A 20,982-nucleotide genomic window follows, 5' to 3' on the forward strand; every position below is an offset into this window, starting at 1 on the left:
AACGTTTTCGGTGGTGAAAATGCGAGACCATTCATGTGAACTGGCTCGACACAAATTTTTAAGCCAAATAGTAAAGCATGCAAGAAAAGTTAGAAAAATAAGCGCCGTGAACGCCATCTTTCACGGATTGTGACACCAAAATTCAAAATGGAAAACCTCCTGGGTGTTTTGATTTTTGGCAACAATCGTATTCGGGGATGTAATAATAACCTTATTAGAAGAAGGAGGGAATTACGTGATGCCTCAGACCCATTTTCGTGAGAAGAAAGAAAATTTACTAGGATGTACAGGTTAGTCTTTGTTATTGCGAGGTTATATTACATTATTAAAGATTGAAAACTGTTAAATAATTCATGCTTACATGACATGATAAGAAAATGATATTGTTGAACTTCTAATTATAGTACATGTAAATATGAATGTAATACATATTTAAAAAATATGAATAGACTCGAGTCCTCTTCCTTACTTTTAACGGATTTCCATCTTCCCGCCTTTCCTGCCTATAACCCACACTTCTCAACAATTTTCAATTTACATGGTATATACGTTTATCTGTAATATTACTAGACCGGAAGTGCTAGTGATCTCGTTCTTTCATATAGCGAATACGTAGTTCGACGAATAAACCCACGTGAGATGGAAGTACGAGAAGTGAGCGCGCTCGTCAAAAATACGTAACAAACGCCCTTACCTAGGAATATGGCAACTCCGAGGAACAACCATAGAGAGGAAACTGGTAGTTGTAAACTCGATTGTGGAAGATGGATGTTCAAGGTTATGTTCGGAGATACTTAACCCTATCACAGCGCCGAGCGGTGGCAGTTTTAGGAAAGAAAAGTGGTATATGGATCTTGCTCATCTCTGCTAAAAATCATCCCCCACCTCGAAAATTTAGCACAGGTTTACAATCTATGTATGCATAATACGCATCGTGGTCGTTAACGATTTTCTGGCGTTGCCAAACTTCCCGATGCGGCCTCTGCGAGACCGATTGTGAATTAAATCGCCTTCATCAGCTGATCTTGAAATTTATCTTTGACGGTTCAATGGTGCATTTGGGATCATCCAGCAATTCCCTTGAACGTGAGAAACGTAAGGTCTGCTTCCACCTACTCTAAAATGTCATCGATGCGACGAAATTACCGACTCGTGCTTTTTCTTAGCCGATAAATTAATGACGCGACCTTGAATATACCTAGTGCTTCGCGAATCGCGTCCAAAGATCGATGTGCCTGTTAATAATGTAAAAGGGATTAGTAATTGCACAGTACATACATGGCTTTGAGTTTATAGGAACATCGGTGTTCGAGTAAAGATTCTACGATTCAAGTACCATGCCTAGCGAGCCTTCAACCACTGCTGGAAGTAAATCCGGTGGAAAGGTAAAAAGGATTTCCATACCCCGAGTACAGAGCAGCACGGACACTGAGCTTCAGTCGCAGTTAAGCCAGAGCGGTTCGACGCCGCTAAACCCAACGGCTTTACATTACGTGAGCTTTCGATCGGACATGGATGAGAATGGCATACCACCGATATTACGGACCCGCTTGCACGAATTGTTCCAACTGATCGAAAAGGAATTCGAATTGCTCTACACCGAAAATGTTGGATGTAAGAAGCTGTATGCTAATTTTAACGATCGCATGAACTTCCCTTTTCTTAATTTTTGGCTTAATTCCAGTGCAAGACAAAGTGGATGCATTGACGGAAAGACTCGAGAGAGAATGCTACGGAGAACGTAGCTTACCCCCTGGTGATATTACGGACTATCAGGATGCAAAGAATACCTCGACGAAACAGAAACGTAAGTTAGGCTTGTTGTTTCAAAATTATAAATGTACATAATTTGAACCTATGCTTTGCAGCATCGACTGGGATGTCTGCACAGAAAGTGAAGACCTCGCATAAGCTCAAGGCCCAGACCAGTAAGATTGTGTCGAGCTTTAAAAACCCAACGATGACGTGCACCATGCAGAGGGAATATGCAGGCCATCGTGACGGAGTGTGGGAGGTGTCAGTTGGAAGAACGGGACAACCTATTATAGCCACAGCTTCAGCGGATCATACTGCACGAGTATGGGCCATGGACAATACCAGGTGCTTGCTACATTACATTGGTCATAACGGATCCGTCAATTCTGTCCGGTTTCATCCAAACCGAGATCTAGCTCTAAGTGCTAGCGGAGATTGCACCGCCCACGTATGGCAAGCAGCCGTCAATTGGGACACACCGAATAGGGAGTTGTCTACCGAAGACATGCCTTCGATTGGCATGGACAGGCCACTCTTAAACATGGTCGGTAACGTTGAGAAACAGGAGGAAGCGCCCACATTGAGAACCCCGGTAAGGGAATTATTAGGGCACACAGGAGTCTTAATGGCTGCCGATTGGCTTCCCGGGGCAGAGCAGATCGTAACAGCCTCATGGGACCGAACTGCTAATCTATACGACGCAGAAACAGGGGAGATCATTCATACGCTGTGTGGGCATGATCAAGAGCTCACCCATGTGTCAACTCATCATGCTCAACGACTCTGCGTCACATCCAGTCAAGACAGTACATTTCGACTGTGGGACTTCAGAGAACCCATTCATTCGGTCTCCGTGTTTCAAGGACACACAGAGTAAGTAATTATTGCTTTGACATTTTACGTAATTATTCTGCTTTACGACCAAAATTTTTAAAAAAGAGAGAAAATAGGTTAAGGTTTTAAGGTGATATGAAAGAGTCAGCCTATATATATCTGAAAAGTCAAATCGTTGATGAAAGTATTCTTCGAATTGGATGTACCGATTCGTTTCAAGTTTTACTTCGTGAATACAGAGGCCGTAAAGTAGGTCCTGAAACTCATGAAATTTCAGTTTTCATAAAAGTTTTATTTATTTATCATGGGCTAGAATATGGCATGGTCCGTGCACGTTTTCGATGTTTTTCGCTTCTCGGAGGCTTAGCATCGAAAATGAACAGTTTCAGGACTTAGCTCGAACAATTTAGAATATTATAGACATGGAATGTTACAAAAAGGGTACAGATGAATTTAAATCTGTTAACATCTATTTAATATCTTAGCGCTTTTCATATCATTTTAAGTCGTGAAACTAGACCGACTCTTAGAGGCGATATCATTCCTCCTTATTTCCCAAGTTATGCCACTTGGACTCATTCTGCAATTAATTGTTTTACATCGATCTCTTCGTCATTACTTTACTAAAATACCATATAAAACGTTTCATTTCGTATAATTCTCAACGTAGACTGTAAAAGACCAACATAAATATAAATGTCGATAACGGGATACGCCAGGTTATGTTACTCGAGTATTAAAAATGACGTTACCAGCAAAAAGGGTACAGATGAATTTTAATTTATTAACATCGATTTAATTTCTTAGCGCTTTTCATATAATTTTAAGTCGTAAAACTAGACCGATTCTTAAAGACGATATCATTCCTACTTATTTCCCAAGTTATGCCACTTGGACTCATTCTGCAATTAATTGTACAGAACGGTGACATCGGCAGTCTTCACTCGGGAAGACAAGATAGTGTCAGGGTCGGACGACAGAAGCGTAAAAGTGTGGGAGCTTCGAAACATCCGCAGTCCTCTGGCAACGATAAGGGGCGACAGTGCAGCGAACAGATTGGCAGTGTCTGCCTCCGGGGTAGTAGCCATTCCTCACGACAACAGACAGATAAGTCTCTTCGACCTCAGCGGACAGAGATTAGCGAGGCTCCCAAGAACCAGTCGACAGGTAAGTCCACCACGTATAATTCTAGTCACGCTCTCATAACCGATCTCTATCTTTATTTAAACGAGGTCCCTCCTCGACGTCCATTTCAGGGACACAGCAGAATGGTCTGTTCGGTCTCCTGGGCAGAAGACGGTGGAGCTTGCAACCTGTTCTCCTGTGGCTTCGACAGACTGGTGTTGGGCTGGAGCATTCTCCCGGTGAAAGATGCATAGTAATTGGTATCCTGACGGGCGTGGTCTGACCTCTCAAGTCAATGAAACGTTGAAAATCGCTGGCGATAGTCCGACCGCGTTAGTAGAGACGTACGTATGGGCTAAGAGCCCGCCGGTCAGGCCGACCAACGATCCGCCTCTTCCACTTTCGCAAACGACTGCAATAGAACGTTTTAATTCAAGTAATATATTCGGTATAAACTTAGAGAGCCGTAAGGTGTGTAACGCGTAATTTAAGCGAGCTGTCGCATGAACTCAGTGGCTGAAAAATATAAATTATATATCCATTATTCGAGCAGGTCGCGGAAGAAGTTATTATTATTTACCCGAGTATGCTGTTAAGAGACACAAGACGGTGTATCCGTGTATAAGGGCGTAATGAAGATCCGGCGAGGTGTGCCTCCAAATGATTCCCAGCAAGCCGAGCAACTTGGCGAAGCCACCAACGATCAGAGCTCGTCCCAAATCGGTCGCCTTGTATTTTCTGGGCTTTCGTCCCATAATTAACCATCGCACCTCCGTCATGCCTATTACGGTGCATACGAATGCTCCCAGGGAAAGTGCGGTATGCACGAGCAGAACGTAAAAGTTCTCCTCTCTCTTGAACCCATCGTTATGGCCCATCGAATGAGCTGCGAAGGATTCGGGGTCATTAGAGTCTACGGTGTACCATATTCTGAAGGATTCCCCTAATAACAGAGCTATCAGTAATTTCCAGTAGGATTTGAAGCCACTGTTGTACAAAAGATGTCTGTAGGCAGGCTTTTCCAACAGCACCAGGTCAACCAACACTATCGCAGGGTCATACTCTATGTACTTGTCCGCCAAAGCTCCGCATTTCTCCTGAAATGGTATATAAATTAATGTTCATCTTTCACCGGGGAGAAGGGGCATGAATTCGGCTTACACATTTCAAGACTTTCAAGACACTCGGGCTGTATCTCCTGTACAGTTCTCCCAGCTCGGTCCCACAATTAATGCAAGTGTACATAGCGAAGTGTCGAGTGGTCTATCTGCAGCGAAGTGTTGCCATTACGGGGTAAAATATTATCCTGGTTGCATAATCTCTTGCATAATGAATTTTAACGAGCTCACCTAGGATTAATGACTGTACATTTTATCTGAAAACGTCAAAATAAATAAACATTAGGTTTTTAAACGTATAGATTTAAAAAAAGATTTACAGCGTTGTCTAACGTCTAATTGAAAAATATAATTTATTTAAGCAACGGTGTAATGCTTCGCAGGAAAAAATGCAAAAATGCAAATTATATTATACATACTTACGGTATGTATCTAAAAATATAATACAATTGTTCTCTTAGGTGGATTGTTTAAGAAATCAGCTTCTTGATCGATATTACGAATTACATAACTATTTATGACTAGCCAGTTCTATGTACACGAGGCTCAGCAAGGCCTAACGTAGAATTAGCTTCCTGAAAATATTGATTAGGTGTACCGTATGTAAGTGAGGGTCAAATCCTACGAGAATAATGGAAGGTAATATCGGAAAACAGTAAAAAGTCACCTTAGCATACGATTCAATAATACGAGGACACCACAAGGCCTCGGAGTGAAAGTACTCTACCGGCTGGATCACTGAAAAGTGGGGTAACGATAAGATTATGCTTGTTATACAGTTTCTGACTTTCTTTGAATCAGTTTCAACCGGACCTTGCTGCCGAGTGTACCGAAATGGCCACACAGAAGACGATAACGTTACCTACCGGGCAAAAAATGCCCATCCTGGGTTTTGGAACTTGGCAGGTGTGTATGATTACAATATTCCCATTTACATATATGTTTAAAACATTCACAAATATGATCTACATTAATACTGGTAACAAGTCCCTAAATCTTGCAATTTTAATTCGAGTTTTTAAATGATACATCCTTCCAAGTGATGGAACGGTGTAATTGTGTTTTCACTGTTACGATAAAAATTAAAGGCAACCGAAGCTGAATTAGAAGCAGCATTGGATGATGCCTTGGGTGCGGGATATCGACACATAGATACCGCTCCGGTCTATCACAACGAACCTATTATTGGCAAGGTTCTGAAAAAATGGATAGACTCTGGCAAGGTGAAACGTGAGGAACTTTTCATCGTTACAAAGGTTAGGAAAGTTCTCTTTCTAGGCCATCGATTGCTCTTCAAGATTTCCAAACTAAACATGTACGTTCTGAACAGGTACCTCCTACTGGGAACCGTCCTGGTGGTATAGAAAAATGGATCAAGAAATCTCTGAAGGACTTACAGTTGGATTACTTAGATCTGTATTTAATACATACACCATTTACTTTCGAAGAAGTTGGCGATGATTTGCATCCAATGAACGAGAAGGGAGAAATTAGAATAGATCCTTCCACCGATCACTTAAAAGTGTGGGCTGAAATGGAGAAGCAAGTTGTCGCTGGTCGCACGAAGGCCATAGGCCTCTCCAACTTCAATAGTAAACAAATCGACAGGATCCAATCGGTAGCCACGTTACCGATATCTAACTTGCAGATTGAGTTGCACGTTTATTTCCAACAAAAAGAATTGGTAAAACCCTGATATTTGAAATACAGAGTTTGAAGATTATACATCAGAAGCATCCCATGGAGATGTAATTTCGCTTTTAACTTTATAGGTGGAATTCTGCAAAAGTAAAGGAATCACGGTAACGGCCTATTCGCCTCTGGGTTCGAGAGGATTGGTGAAACTCTTAGGAAAAACGGACACACTTCCCGATTTGCTGGTAAATCCTGTGGTCTTGCAATTAGCTAAAAAACATGGAAAGACGCCAGCCCAAATACTACTCAAGTTCACGATTAACAGAGGAATCGCTGCCATCCCGAAAAGTACCAATGCTCAGAGAATTAAAGAAAATATTGAACTATTCGATTGGGACCTCAAGCCCGAAGAAATTGACGAATTGAAAGGCTTAGACCAGGGAGCGAAAGCTCGTATCTGTGATTTTAACTTTTTCAAAGGCATTACAAAACACCCAGAGTTCCCTTTTAACTAACAATTCTCGTTCTATTCTGTAACAAACGTCGTAGTACAAACTATCCAATGCACGTTACTAAATCTATCGTAGGTTTACCATTTCGCACGTAAATTATACCAATCCCTTAGAATTATCTTTTAAGTATCGCATACACATCATTTACCTACATAAGTGGCAAGACGTATAGACAACGATAACACGAAGAGTTTAAACAGTACAAAGTTATGCAAACATCTACCCATCCTGTTATATAAACGTACCTTAGAATGTCTTTATATAATTCAGTCATTTCCGTGAATTACAGAAATCATGAAAACTTCCTTATCTTGTTAAATAAAATCCGAGAATCTAATAAATTGCATTAAACCGTGTCATTAAATCGTAGTATTTACAAAATACCGTGAAATTCCGTACCGCAAATGGACAATCACTTTCAGGTTATCATAACCTAATAAGACGCGAGAAAATTGAGGCTCAATTATCTTGCGCCTTATCTTTGAACTTAGAATCAAAATGGCCCTTGGGAAGTGGCGCCATCTGTCAACGTATAAGTTAACCCGGTTGAGCAATCCCTGTTTTATCACACCAACGGTAACACACTGTTCCTCCTGTTATTAACAACGTCAAACTTCATCCCGAGAAGCGATGGTAATAGTTATTTATATTTATCTTCACTCCGGACACAGTCTAAATATGTATAAAACACAAAATTCGCACAGAGCCTTTTTTCGATTAATTTAAAAGAATACATTTTGACGACCCTCCACCAGGGAAACTCCTTTAAGATGAAGTGAAACCCCCTTCAAATCAGTCGATTCGAATAAAACACTTTTTCTTAACCTCTTAACTTACAATATCGTGTGAGAGACGTGGTAAATCAATCGGGCCAAATGTGAATAAAACATGTGAGAGACGCGATATGTCAATCGGGCCAAACGCATACAAAACGTATGAGAGAAGTGCGAAACTTTGAACGTTCAGCCAAACCGTGAAATGGCCCGATGTATGACCGACATTTTTGTTGTTTATGGCACGCGCTATTGGAATTTAAATCGTAAGGCAAGGGGTTAAGAGCATTGAACCAAACTGTCCGAAACTTTGACACATTATTCGTGATCATCTAAGAATTGTCCTGACACATTCAAAATTTGGATTTTTCCAAACAATTGTTTAACGTAGCCCAGACTTAAACCAAAATAGCGTCGAGCTCTCATATTTCGATCGATATACAATTATTGAAGGCTAATATGAGAAACAAAAGGGCCAGGACAATTGTACAACAATTTAGAACACTCTGGTAATCGAGAAACTCGCATTTGAACGAGATAAAGGCAAAAAAGTGTCTTATGCGCTTCTGTGCTAAAACGAAGGTAACACGAGGTTTCAGAGAGGAAATTTAGTTGACATGGAAATCACAGATGGCGCAGGGGGTCCCTCTGTAGTCAATTAGGGCCATAGAAACCATGAATCCAGGGGATTTCTGCAGTATTACGTCGATTTCTTTATAATTATTGGTCTCGGAGAGGAAATTTAGTTTACATGGCAATTACAGATGGCGCAGGGGGTCCCTCTGCAGTCAATTAGGGCCATAGAAACCATGAATCCAGGGGATTTCTGGAGTTTTACGTCGATTTCTTTATAATTATTGTACGAAAAGGACATATGGAGTACGCCATTTAGTACAATACTCAATATAATTCGTCTCAGCTGTCAATATAAAAACGAACGTCGACAACGTGGGCATTTACAAAAATCATTTTTATCGACGTCGATTAAGTTCTTCGACGTGTTTTCCTTCACCGTCAAATTCCATCCCAAGACCCGATGGTAACATTTATTTATATTTATCTTCACCCCGGACACAGTCTAAATATGTACAAAACACAAAATTCGCACAAAGCCTTTTTTCGATTAACCTAAAAGAATAAATTTTGAAAAAAGTTTCTTAAACGCTTCTCTGCTAAAATGAAGGTAACGCGGGGTCTCGGAGAGGAAATTTAGTTAACGCTAAAATCACAGATGGCGCATGGGGTCCCTCTGTAGTCAGTTAGAGCCATAGAAACCATGAATCCGGGGGATTTCTGGAGTTTTACTTCGATTTCTTTATAATTATTGTACGAAAACGACAGGTGGAGTATGTCATTTGTTACAATGCTCAATATAATTCGATACTGGTGGTAATATAAATGCGAACGTCGGCAACGTAGGTATTTAGAAAAATCATTTTTACCGATGTCGATCAAGTTCCTCGACGTGTTTCCCTTCACCGTCAAATTCCATCCCAAGACCCGATGGTAACATTTATTTATATTTATCTTCACCCCGGACACAGTCTGAATATGTATAAAACACAAAATTCCCACAAAGTCTTTTTTCGATTAATCTAAAAGAATAAATTTTGCCGACCCTCAACTAGGGAAGCTCCTTTACACCATTTTGATTTTGTCTTCCTCTTCACACGTAATAAAATCATTCCCGGGACGATGAACCACCTTAATGGGAGGTATACAATAAACGAATGATTAATAACCAGCGATTTGATTTGGCAGAAAGACACATTCCCAAGAATTTACGATTTTCCGTTCGACATGGAAGTGTTATTGGTATTTTGGAATCAGATATTGGGATTCCGTCCAATAACAAGCACTGTGTAAATCTTTGGAAAGTTGCCCGGCTTGACGCAATATCGAGGGGGCTGTTTACTTTTTCTCTTTCCGTGTTTCATATCTTTCCATATATTTTCCTTTTTTCTCTTTCGCGCCCCAGATTCTCGTGGAATTTTCGCAATTCGTATTTCTTTCGTCCGTTGGTAAAGCGACACGCGCGATGGGTGGGATTTAGCACGTGTCGACGTCCGTCCGATTTCATTGATCGCATTAACAGCTGCTAAAAGGAGCCGTTCGGAATATCAACCTTGTCTTGTAGAGGTGGAATTTGTTTAAACATAGAGTGACGGCCCAGCGATACGTCACTGAATTTTAACAATAGCCTTCTTACTAATGGGACTAAATAAAGATGCCGGAAAACGCGCAAGCTGCCGTAAACATCTTGTCAGGAACCATCACCAGTTTTTCCACGTCAGATAATGCAGGAATAAACATATGATCGTGTTAAGGTGAAGTGAAACTCCCTTCAAATCAGTCAATTCGAATACAACACTTTTTTTTAAGGGTATTAGACCAAACTGTCCGAAACTTTGACACAACACTCCTGATCATCTAAGAATTGTCCTGACACATTCAAAATTTGGATTTTTGGAAACAATTTTTTAACTTAGCCCAGACCAGAACCAAAATGGCGTCGAGCTCTCATATTTCGATCAATATACAATTATCGAAGTCTCTGACATGAGAATCGAAAGGGTCAGGACAATTTTACGACAATTTAGAACACTCTGGTAATCGATAAACTCGCATTTGAACGGGATAAAGGCAAAAAAAGTGTTGTATGCGCTTCTATGCCAAAACGATGGGAATACGACGTCTCGGAGTGAAAATTTAATTGACCTGGAAATCACAGATGGCGTAGGGTGTCCCTGTACAGTTAATTAGAGCCCCAGAAATCATGAATCCAGAGGATTTCTGGAGTTTTACTTCGACTTGTTTATAATTATTGTACGAAAACGACAGATGAAGTATGTCATTTGGTACAATATCCAATATAATTCGACATACCTGTCAATATACAAACGAACGGCGGCAACGTAGGCATTTAGAATAATCTTCTTTATCGACGTCGATCAAATTTCTCGACGTGTTTCACCTCACCTTAAGGTGAAGTGAAACCCCCTTCAAATCAGTTGATTCGAATACAACACTTCTTTTTAAGGGTATTAGGCCAAACTGTCCGAAACTTTGATCATCTAAGAATTGTCCTCTAACACCTGGTCACCTAATTATTGTCCTGACACATTCAAAATTTGGATTTTTTAAAAAACTTTTTTAACTCAGCCCTGACCAGAACCAAAATGGCGTCGTTATCGAAGGCTCTGATATGAGAATCGAAAGGGTTAGGACAATTTTACGACAATTTAGAACACTCTGGTAATCGATAAACTCGCATTTGAACGGGATAAAGGCAAAAAAAGTGTTGTATGCGCTTTTATGCTAAAACGATGGGAATACGAGGTCTCGGAGTGAAAATTTAATTGACCTGGAAATCACAGATGGCGCAGGGGGTCCCTGTAAAGTCAATTAGGGCCCCAGAAATCATGAATCCAGAGGATTTCTGGAGTTTTACTTAGATTTATTTATAATTTTAATACGAAAACTACAGGTGGAGTATGCCATTTGGTACAATACCCAATATAATTCGACCCAGCTGTCAATATAAAAACGAACGGCGGCAACGTAGGCATTTAGAAAAATCTTCTTTATCGACGTCGATCAAGTTCCTCGACGTGTTTCACTTCATCTTAAGAGATAGCAAAGATAATATCATTCCACTTTATTTATCCCGAAAACCTCCAAAGTATTGCTCAACCCTTGATCGATTACCAAAGTGATCTAAATTGTCGTACAATTGTCCTGACCCTTTCGTTTCTCATATCAGAGTCACCAATAATTGCATAATGATCGAAATATGATAGCTCGACGCCATTTTGGTTTTGGTCTGGGCGAGGTTAAAAAATGTTTTCCAAAAATCCAAATTTTCAATGTGTCCAGACAATTCCTAGATGATCACGAGTCATGTGTCAACGTTTCAGACAGTTTGGTCCAATACCCTTAAAAAAAAGTGTTGTATTCGAATCGACTGATTTGAAGGGGGTTTCACTTCACCTTAAGGATACAATAGATGTTTGGCAAAGGCGATATCTAATTTTCACCGAAGAAGAATCGGGACAGCTGACGAATTTGGCATCCCCAAACTGTTAGTCGACCTTGCTTGATCAAAGTCTAAGTTCTTGGTCAATTCGGATTAGGAAGAAGTAATTTCTTCCTAGTTGATAAGAGCAAGATTAATATTTCTCACGTAATATTAATGGCTACATCTTTTAAAAATTGGAAACAGTATGAATTCAATTAGAAACAGTATACCATTTGATAGAAACAGTATACATTAAATTCGAAACAGTATGTCATAAAATAATATATTTTTTTTTCTTTTTAAGGTGAAGTGAAACCCCCTTCAAATCAGTCGATTCGAATACAAAACTTTTTTTTAGGGGTATGGGACCAAACTGTCCGAAACTTTGACACATTACTCGTGATCATCTAAGAATTGTGAGAACTAGAGTGTTCTAAATTGCTGTACAATTGTCCTGACCGTTTCGTTTCTCATATTTGAGCCTTCAATAATTGTATATTGATAAAAATACGAGAGCTCACGCCATTTTGGTTCGTCTGGGCTAAGTTACATTTTTTCAAAAAACCAAATTTTGAAAGTGCCTCGATAATTCCTAGGTGCTCACGAGTAATGTGTCAAAGTTTCAGACGGTTCGATCCAATACCAATACAATAAAAAAAGGCTTATTCGAATCGACTGATTTTTCACTTCATCTTAAAAGGAGCCAAGAAAACCCCTCATCCTTCGATCAGCACCATCTTGGATCGTTGTTGCAGGTCCTTGGTCAATCTGAATCAAGCTAGGGTACCTTTCCAGCCTCCCATTGTTCTGAAACCTACGCTTAACGTTTCAACCCTTCATAGGAGTCAAGAAAAGCCATGATCCTTCGATCAGCAACATCTTGGATCATCGTTCCAGGTTCTTGGTCAATCTGACTCAAGCCAGGGTACCTTGCCAGCCTTTCATCGTTCGAAAACCTGTGCTTAACGTTTAAACTCTTAAATGGATCCGAGAAAAGCCCTGATCCTTCAATCAACACCATCTTGGACCAACCTTTCAGGCCCTTAGTCAATCTAGTTCAAGCTAGGGTACCTTTCTAGCCTTCCATTATTGAGAAATCTCCGCTTAACGTTTAAATCCTTAAAAGGAGCCAAGAAAAGCCCTGATCCTTCGATCAACACCATCTTGGACCATCCTTTTAGGTCCTTGGTCAATCTAGCTCAAGCTAGGGTACCTTTCTAGCCTTCCATTATTGAGAAACCTGCGCTTAACGTTTAAACCCTTAAAAGGACTCGAGAAAAGCCTTGATCCTTTGATCAACACCATATTGGACCATCCTTTCAGGTCCTTGGTCAATCTGACTCAAGCTAGGGTCCCATTCCAGCCTCTCATTGTTCTGAAACCTGCGCTTAACGTTTAAACCCTTAAAAGGACCCGAGAAAAGCCTTGATCCTTCGATCAGCACCACCTTGGACCATCCTTTCATGTCCTTGGTCAATCTGACTCAAGCTAGGGTACCATTCCGGCCTCTCATTGTTCTGAAACCTGCGATTAACGTTTCAAACCTTAATAGGAGCCAAGAAGAGCCCTGATCCTTTGATCAACACCATCTTGGACCATCCTTTCATGTCCTTGGTCAATCTGACTCACGCTAGGGTACCTTGCCAGCTTTTCATCGTTCGGAAATCTGCGCTTAACGTTTAAATTCTTAAAAGGACCCGAGAAAAGCCTTGATCCTTCGATCAGCACCATCTTGGACCATCCTTTCAGGTCCTTGATCAATCTGACTCACGCTAGGGTACCTTTCCAGCCTCTCATTGTTCTGAAATCTGCGCTTAACGTTTAAACCCTTAAAAGGATCCTAGAAAAGCCTTGATCCTTCGATCAACACCATCTTGGACCATCCTTTCAGGTCCTTGGTCAATCTAACTCAAGCTAGGGTCCCATTCCGGCCTCTCATTGTTCTGAAACCTGCGATTAACGTTTCAACCCTTAATAGGAGCCAAGAAAAGACCTGATCCTTTGATCAACACCATCTTGGACCATCCTTTTAGGTCCTCGGTCAATCTGGCCCAATCCTAGGGTCCAGCTATAACGCTCGAGGCCTCCAGGGAAAAAACAAAAAGTGGGTGTGCAACCTTAACACGATTCTATTTCTTTCGATGCATCAGGCCGTGTGCCGAAAATGACGTAACCGAGCGAGGGGAGAGAAGCGGAGGCGGCGTCTCGACGCTGGGCGTTCAAGGCGTCCAAGTCCGCTCGACACAACCGTACGAACTCCTAGCGCGTCCGCATCGTTAGGGCATCCCCTAGAGTCTCGCATTCTCTCGAACAAAGGCACCGAGTGCCTCAAAAGGCAGAACCACCCAAGCAACCAGCCCTTCCGACCCCAAGGAGTCTGCAGAGGTATCACCCTTTCGAAGGCGGAGCCAAACGAGCCAAGATGGTTTACGAAAGCGACTTTTACACGACTCGACGACCCTACTCGCGGCCGCTCGCGTCCTCCTACACCATCACGGTCAGTATCTACTCTTGCCTGGAGCCGATCACTCATTATTAACCATTTTGTCATAATCCACTACTAGGAGTATGCCACTAACCACACGGGAGATATCTCTGTGTGCCCCGGTATCTAACTACCCCACTTTCATCTGGGAGGGTGGACGTCAACGACTCGCTCTGGTTGCTCGAATCTGCAGAGTATAAACGTTCCTTTTTATTGGAAAAATAATGGAGATTTTTTTAACTTTAAGACCCTAAGAGATTCCATACGATTCCTGGAATGAAGGATAGGCGCTAAGTACCATTTCTGGGATTTAATCAGAGGTTTATGGTCCAGTTTATGGAAGAGGTTGAGTTTTGTTAATGGAGCTGAGGTTAAGGGGATGTGAAAATGGCAAAGACCTCTCGTTTATGAAACTTCTCCGAAGTGGGTGCACAGAATCGTTTCAAATTTTATAACGTGAGTGTAGGGGATATAGGGAAGGTCCTGGTACACATGAATTTTCAATTTTATTTAATTTATTTGTAGATGTCGTTCAAAGTTTTTAAGAAAATGAAGTTTCATGGGTGTCGGAACACGTCTTGTAGCCTCTGTGTTCACATTATGCAGTTTGAAGCGATTTGGTACATTCGGTTTCGGAAAAATGTTTCATGAAAGATTGATCCCTCAAATGCCACTTTCATATTCCTCTTCAGGGATGGAGCGCTTATCAGCAGTTTTTTCTTATATTGTAGGTTTTGTATGTAAATTGATAGATGTTGGGACGATCGAAATACCTGAAAATGGGACGCTTATCGGTACTTTTTTAATATTCTAGGTTTTGTGTGTGAATAGACAGATTTTGGGTCGATCGGAATAATTGAAAATGGGACTCTTATCCATACTTTTTTTAATATTGTAGGTTTTGTATGTGAATGGATAGATTTTGGGACGATCGGAAGACCTGAAAATGGGACGCTTATCGGTATTTTTTTTATTACTCTAGGTTTTGTCTGTAAATGTATAGATTTTGGGACGATCGGAAGACTGAAAATGGGACGCTTATCGGTACTTTTTTAATATTCTAGGTTTTGTATGTGAATAGACAGATTTTGGGACGATCGGAATAATTGAAAATGGGACTCTTATCGATACTTTTTAATATTCCAGGTTTTGTATGCGAATGGATAGATTTTTGGACGATCGGAAGACCTAAAAATGGGACGCTTATCGGTATTTTTTTATTACTCTAGGTTTTGTCTGTAAATGTATAAATTTTGGGACGATCGGAATACCGAAAATGGGACGCTTAACGGTATTTTTTTTTATTATTCTTGGTTTTGTATGTGAGTGGATAGATTTTGACCTGAAAATGGGACGCTTATCAGTACTTTTTAATATTCCAGGTTTTGTATGCGAATGGATAGATTTTGGGTCGATCGGAATACTTGAAAATGGGACTCTTATCGATACTTTTTTAATATTGTAGGTTTTGTATGTGAATCGATAGATTTTCGGACGATCGGAAGACCTAAAAATGGGACGCTTATCGGTATTTTTTTTTATTATCCTAGGTTTTGTATGTGAGTGGATAGATTTTGACCTGTAAATGGGACGCTTATCGGTACTTTTTAATATTCTAGGTTTTGTATGCGAATGTATAGATTTTGGGACGATCGGTTCCAATTAGTCGAGCGAAATGAGCGAGACGTTGACCAACCCTTCGCCGAGAACCCTCCACGCTTTCTGTCACCCCTTGTTGTTGAGTTCGATTGCCGACAGGCACGAGTAAATTCGTCGATTCGTGGCGATCGTGCCGCTTCGGATTCGTTTCCATCTCGTAAACGTATCCTAAACCTTGTAAACGTACGTACGACTGTCGCCCGATCGAATTCAGAGCAAGGATCGCACGGCGAAGTCTCTACTTCCACACTCTACTCCGACCACAACTCCCGAAGGAACGTGTGCACTCGGTGTCTCAAAAAGCGAAAAAAAAAACCGACAAAAAGTACCGAAAAACGAACAACTACGAGTACCGAAATTAAAAGATAAAAGACATAAGCGGTTCGCAACCGGAAGAGGAAGCTAAGGTGGTCCAAGGGACGATCCCACCCAACGGCACGAATATAAAAAACGCCGTTCCATCCGCAAACAAGGAACAATTAAAGATTTCCAGCGAAACCATCCGAAGTGGCAGACGAACGAAGGGAGCTTTAAAATCTATGGGGACGAAAAAGCTCTCCCATCGTTCCCCATGGCCGTGTCGCACCCCTTTGTGTCACCTCGCAGAGGCGCCCCATAATTGCGGACCTTCGTTGTTTTTCTTGTCTCCAGCGTTATTTATCGTTACCTAACGAGAACCTAAACCCACAAGGACCCTCGGCGACGTGGCAAATAAATGTGTATAACGAAACCCCTCTTCTCGTCTCCCGTTTGTCGGTGGTGCCTCTATCGACTGTGGCACCCCAAAATCAAGCGGGTCTTGGTATCCGACTTTTCACGCATCCCCTTTTGTGTTAAGTGTGAAATTTCGTGTAAATCGACGCCTTGTTCAATGTTTATTGCGGTCCTTGTCAATGTCGCAGGTTCGGTGTTGGCCTAGGTCACGGTTCCTAGACAACTCAGGGGTAGGTCGAGGATCTTCCGCGTCGATCGACGCCGCTCACTTTGCAGATTTAGATGAAAAACCAGACATTCGTTCCCAATCGGGTCTACTCCGATTTTCTGGATACTGGATTTATAGATTTACACGTTTAGGAATTTTAGAAAAATTGAGCAGATATTAGGTGACTTGATTGTTAAGGAATTATAATGGCGAAACCTTTGTAGATTTCGCTGAAAAACTAGATATTCACCCCCAACCGGGGGAATACGAATTTTCTGGGAACTGGATTTACAAATTTACACGTTTAGGAATTTTAGAAAAATAGAGTAGATATTAGTTGACTTTATTGTTAAGGAATTATAATGGCGAAACCTTTGTACACTTCGCTGAAAAACTAGATATTCACCCCCAACCGGGGGAATACTAATTTTCTGGGAACTGGATTTAACAAATTTACACGTTTAGGAATTTTAAAATAATAGAGCAGATATTAGTTGACTTTATTGTTAAGGAATTATAATGGCGAAACCTTTGTACATTTCGCTGAAAAACTAGATATTCACCCCCAACCGAGGGAATACTAATTTTCTGGGAACTGGATTTACAAATTTACACGTCTAGGAATTTTAAAATAATAGAGCAGATATTAGGATAACAATATTTAGGAACGATATTTAGGAAAACAAAGCGAACACTAATTCACCAGAATTTCGATAATTTGACATACAGCGAATCTTTTACAGAAGATTTCGCTGAAAAAAAAAAAAAACGTTCTCAATGAATCGCGTAAACCCCGATTTTTTTGGAAATTGAAATGACGAATTCGATCGTTTTTAAATGTTAGTAAAATAGACCGAGCACTAATTGACTAGAATTTCGATAGTTTTATATATGGCGAACGTTTTTCAGAAGATTTCGCTGAAAAAAAAAAACGTTCCCAAAGAATAGCGTAAACCCCGACTTTTGATAACTGAAATGACGAATTCGAACGTTTTTAAATGTTAGTAAAATAGACCGAGTACTAATTGACCAGAATTTCGATAATTTGATATATAGCGAATCTTTTGCAGAAGATTTAGCTGAAAAAAAAAAACATTCCCAAAGAATCGCGTAAACCCCGATTGTTTGATAACTCAAATGACGAATTCGATCGTTTTTAAATGTTAGTAAAATAGACCGAGCACTAATTGACTAGAATTTCGATACTTGGCGAATTTTGTCCAGAATTCTCGCCGAGTTCTAGCCACGCGCCCAGTGGAGGTATCCAGAGCCGCAGGTTTTTTGTGAAAAAAGTCGGGGAGGGGTAAAAATAGAGCTTTGTACGTCATCGTCGCGAGCGGAGGGCCGAGTGGAACAACATTGGTTTTCCTTTTGAAATGCCAGGCTATGGAATGGTAAACCAGGGTGTCGGGCTCTGCGCGTGTTGGATAGTTTCGCCCGGTATCCTCTATATCGCTATTATTGTCTCTGGAATCTGAGCAGGAAGTGCCGGGACCAGACCCTCGGTTCATTTTAATTGGACGTATATGTACTTCCATCTGCACTCGAAGGAAATTGAAAAGCTCGGTATAAATAAACCCCCGAGGGCAGCGGGGTCAGACCGAGACCTATTCATAGCTGGCCATTTTCCGGGACTCTCTAAGTGTTAAACTTAGACACGCGGTTGGACTCGACGAAGCGCGGCTCGAATTTTCGGAAAAAGACTCATTAAGGTGAAGTGAAACACGTCGAGGAACTTGGTCGACGTCGATAAAGAAGATTTTTCTAAATGCCTACGTTGCCGACGTTCGTTTTTATATTGACAGCTGGGTCGAATTATATTGGGTATTGTACCAAATGACATACTCCACCTGTCGTTTTCGTACAGTAATTATAAAGAAATCGAAGTAAAGCTCCAGAGATCCTCTGGATTCATGCTTTCTGGGGCCCTAATTGACTGCAGAGGGACCCCCTGCGCCATCTGTGATTTCCAGGTCAATTAAATTTTCACTCCGAGACCTCGTATTCCCATCGTTTTAGGCATAGAAGCGCATACAACACTTTTTTGCCTTTATCTCGTTCAAATGCGAGTTTTTCGATTACCAGAGTGTTCTAAATTGTCGTAAAATTGTCCTGACCCTTTCGTTTCTCATATCAGAGTCTTCGATAATTGTATATTGATCGAAATATGAGAGCTCGACGCCATTTTGGTTCTGGTCTGGGCTAAGTTAAAAAATTGTTTTGAACAATCCAAATTTTGAATGTATCAGGACAATTCTTAGATGATCAGGAGTGATGTGTCAAAGTTTCGGACAGTTTGGTCTAATACCCTTAAAAAGAAGTGTTGTATTCGTATCAACTGATTCGAAAGGTGTTTCAATTCACCTTAAACAAAAATCAAGTTCGGCTTTTGTCAAAAGAATATATAAGGGGAAGTGAAACACGTCGAGGAACTTGATCGACGTCGATAAAGAAGAATTTTCTAAATACCTACGTTGCTGACGTTCGTTTTTATATCGAGACCTGCGTCGAATTATATTGAGTATTGTTTTAAAAGGCATACTCCATATGTCGTATATGTACAATAATTATAAATAAATCGAAGTAAAACTCCAGAAATTCCCTGGATTCATGGTTTTTAAGGTGAAGTGAAACACGTCGAGGAACTTGATCGACGATGGTAAAAAAGATTTTTCTAAATACCTACGTTGCCGACGTTCGTTTTTATATCGAGACCTGCGTCGAAATATATTGAGTATTGTTTTAAAAGGCATACTCCATATGTCGTGTATGTACAATAATTATAAAGAAATCGAAGTAAAACTCCAGAAATCCTCTGGATTCGTGGTTTCTGAGACCCTAATTGACTGCAGAGGGACCCCCTGCGCCATCTGTGATTTCCAGGTCAATTAAATTTTCACTCCGAGACCTCGTATTCCCATCGTTTTAGCATAGAAGCGCATACAACACTTTTTTTGCCTTTATCCCGTTCAAATGCGAGTTTATTGATTACCAGAGTGTTCTAAATTGTCGTAAAATTGTCCTGACCCTTTCGTTTCTCATATTAGAGCTTTCAATAATTGGATATCGATCGAAATATGAGAGCTCGACGCCATTTTGGTTCTGATTTTGGCTATGTTAAAAAATTGTGAAAATTTCAGAAATCCAAATTTTGTAAGTGTCAGGATAATTCCTAGGGGCTCACGAGTCATGCGTCAAAGTTTCAGACAATTTTATTCAATATCCTTAACAAGAAATGTGTTATTCGAATCTGGTCAGGACAATTTTTAGATGATCACGAGTAATGTGTCAAAGTTTCGGACAGTTTGGTCCGATACCCTTAAAAAAAAAGTGTTGTGTTCGAATCGACTGATTTGAAGAGGGTTTCACTTCTCCTTAAAACGAAAGGAACTCGCTCTCCATCTTTCTCGACGGAGGACAGAGGGGTGCCGGTGACGAGGAGCTTCGGTGTTGCGTTACGCTGCCCTAATTTAGACGCACGCCGTACCGACGCCGCCCCCACTACTTCATTTCTTCGTCACAGAAATTCATACCGGGGCGTTCTCTGGATCTGTGACGCCATTTCTTGCCGGAAGATACGAGGTATTCGCATCGTTAGAAAATCCCGCCGGTCGGAATTTCTCCTGGCCTGAAAGCTAGCGTCATTTGTTCTTCACTCAGGAAGTCGTGGATTTAAACACTAGATTTCCGGCCTTTTTTTATATATCTGTTTCTACGAGCACCCGTCAAATTGACGGGTAAACGAAAACACGCATTTTCTTGAAAAAATCGATTTATTCAAATTAAGTCTGTATTAAACGACACTAGGCTTTACGTTTAAATAAATTATTAATAAGTAAAATGTCCTTTTTTAAAAATTATCCCGGAAATGATTGGAATGCTCGTCCTCTCATCCTCGGAGTTAGAACTAGAAAGAATGCGCATCCTTTTCTTGCTACGACACCCTTTCGAGAAGTTCTCCTCTTCACTATCCGAAGATCCTTCTATTTCTCCACTTTCAATGCAAACTTTCACTCTCATCTTCGCCTTACACTCCCTGCAACGAAGCAAATATATATGGATTGTTTATGAAATTAGCTAGTCCGTCAATTTTACGGGTTTCGTAGAGATAGGTATACTACATACAGATTTTAATAATTAGAAGGC

General features: G+C 40.7%; 4 protein-coding genes across 9 annotated transcripts in view; 3 read left to right on the forward strand and 1 right to left on the reverse strand.

Moving 5' to 3' along the window:
• Positions 1-960: 960 nt before the first annotated feature.
• On the forward strand, positions 961-4,266 carry LOC105696130 (WD repeat-containing protein 37). 3 transcript variants are annotated; one of them, XM_012418346.1, is made up of 6 exons: positions 961-1,095; positions 1,297-1,614; positions 1,685-1,807; positions 1,869-2,628; positions 3,510-3,756; positions 3,846-4,266. In XM_012418346.1, exons 2-6 carry the CDS (start codon positions 1,338-1,340, stop codon positions 3,966-3,968), a joined length of 1,530 nt encoding a protein of 509 aa, XP_012273769.1. In that variant the 5' UTR covers positions 961-1,095; positions 1,297-1,337; the 3' UTR covers positions 3,969-4,266. The 3 variants fall into 3 exon arrangements, with proteins under 3 accessions (XP_012273769.1, XP_023287955.1, XP_012273770.1); XM_023432187.1 differs by having other exon boundaries at positions 973-1,100; XM_012418347.1 differs by lacking the exon at positions 961-1,095 and having other exon boundaries at positions 1,113-1,614.
• LOC105696132 (protein ARV1) lies at positions 3,980-7,427 on the reverse strand. 3 transcript variants are annotated; one of them, XM_023432189.1, is made up of 6 exons: positions 7,225-7,427; positions 5,500-5,570; positions 5,256-5,407; positions 4,876-5,089; positions 4,295-4,811; positions 3,980-4,126 (listed from the first exon to the last, which is right to left on the reverse strand). In XM_023432189.1, exons 4-6 carry the CDS (start codon positions 4,957-4,959, stop codon positions 4,002-4,004), a joined length of 726 nt encoding a protein of 241 aa, XP_023287957.1. In that variant the 5' UTR covers positions 4,960-5,089; positions 5,256-5,407; positions 5,500-5,570; positions 7,225-7,427; the 3' UTR covers positions 3,980-4,001. The 3 variants fall into 3 exon arrangements, with proteins under 3 accessions (XP_023287957.1, XP_023287958.1, XP_012273772.1); XM_023432190.1 differs by lacking the exon at positions 7,225-7,427 and adding an exon at positions 6,264-6,280; XM_012418349.2 differs by lacking the exons at positions 5,256-5,407; positions 5,500-5,570.
• LOC105696131 (alcohol dehydrogenase [NADP(+)]) lies at positions 5,577-7,181 on the forward strand. Its single transcript, XM_023432188.1, has 4 exons — positions 5,577-5,738; positions 5,921-6,088; positions 6,163-6,516; positions 6,605-7,181. Exons 1-4 carry the CDS (start codon positions 5,667-5,669, stop codon positions 6,980-6,982), a joined length of 972 nt encoding a protein of 323 aa, XP_023287956.1. The 5' UTR covers positions 5,577-5,666; the 3' UTR covers positions 6,983-7,181.
• Positions 7,428-13,986: 6,559 nt separating the features above from the next.
• The window catches only part of LOC111673932 (protein anoxia up-regulated-like), a 22,426-nt gene continuing 15,430 nt past the window's right edge, over positions 13,987-20,982 (forward strand). Inside the window, exon 1 of one of the 2 annotated variants that reach the window (XM_023432185.1) lies at positions 13,987-14,267. In XM_023432185.1, coding sequence (XP_023287953.1) covers positions 14,193-14,267 — 75 coding nt within the window. In that variant the 5' untranslated portion in view covers positions 13,987-14,192. The remainder of the gene's footprint in view (positions 14,268-20,982) is intronic. The other variant, XM_023432186.1, reaches the window with a different exon arrangement.

The sequence above is a fragment of the Orussus abietinus genome, unplaced genomic scaffold, assembly GCF_000612105.2.
Source record: "Orussus abietinus isolate OABI.00-Male unplaced genomic scaffold, Oabi_2.0 scaffold220, whole genome shotgun sequence".
Classification (NCBI taxonomy): Eukaryota; Metazoa; Arthropoda; class Insecta; order Hymenoptera; family Orussidae; genus Orussus; species Orussus abietinus.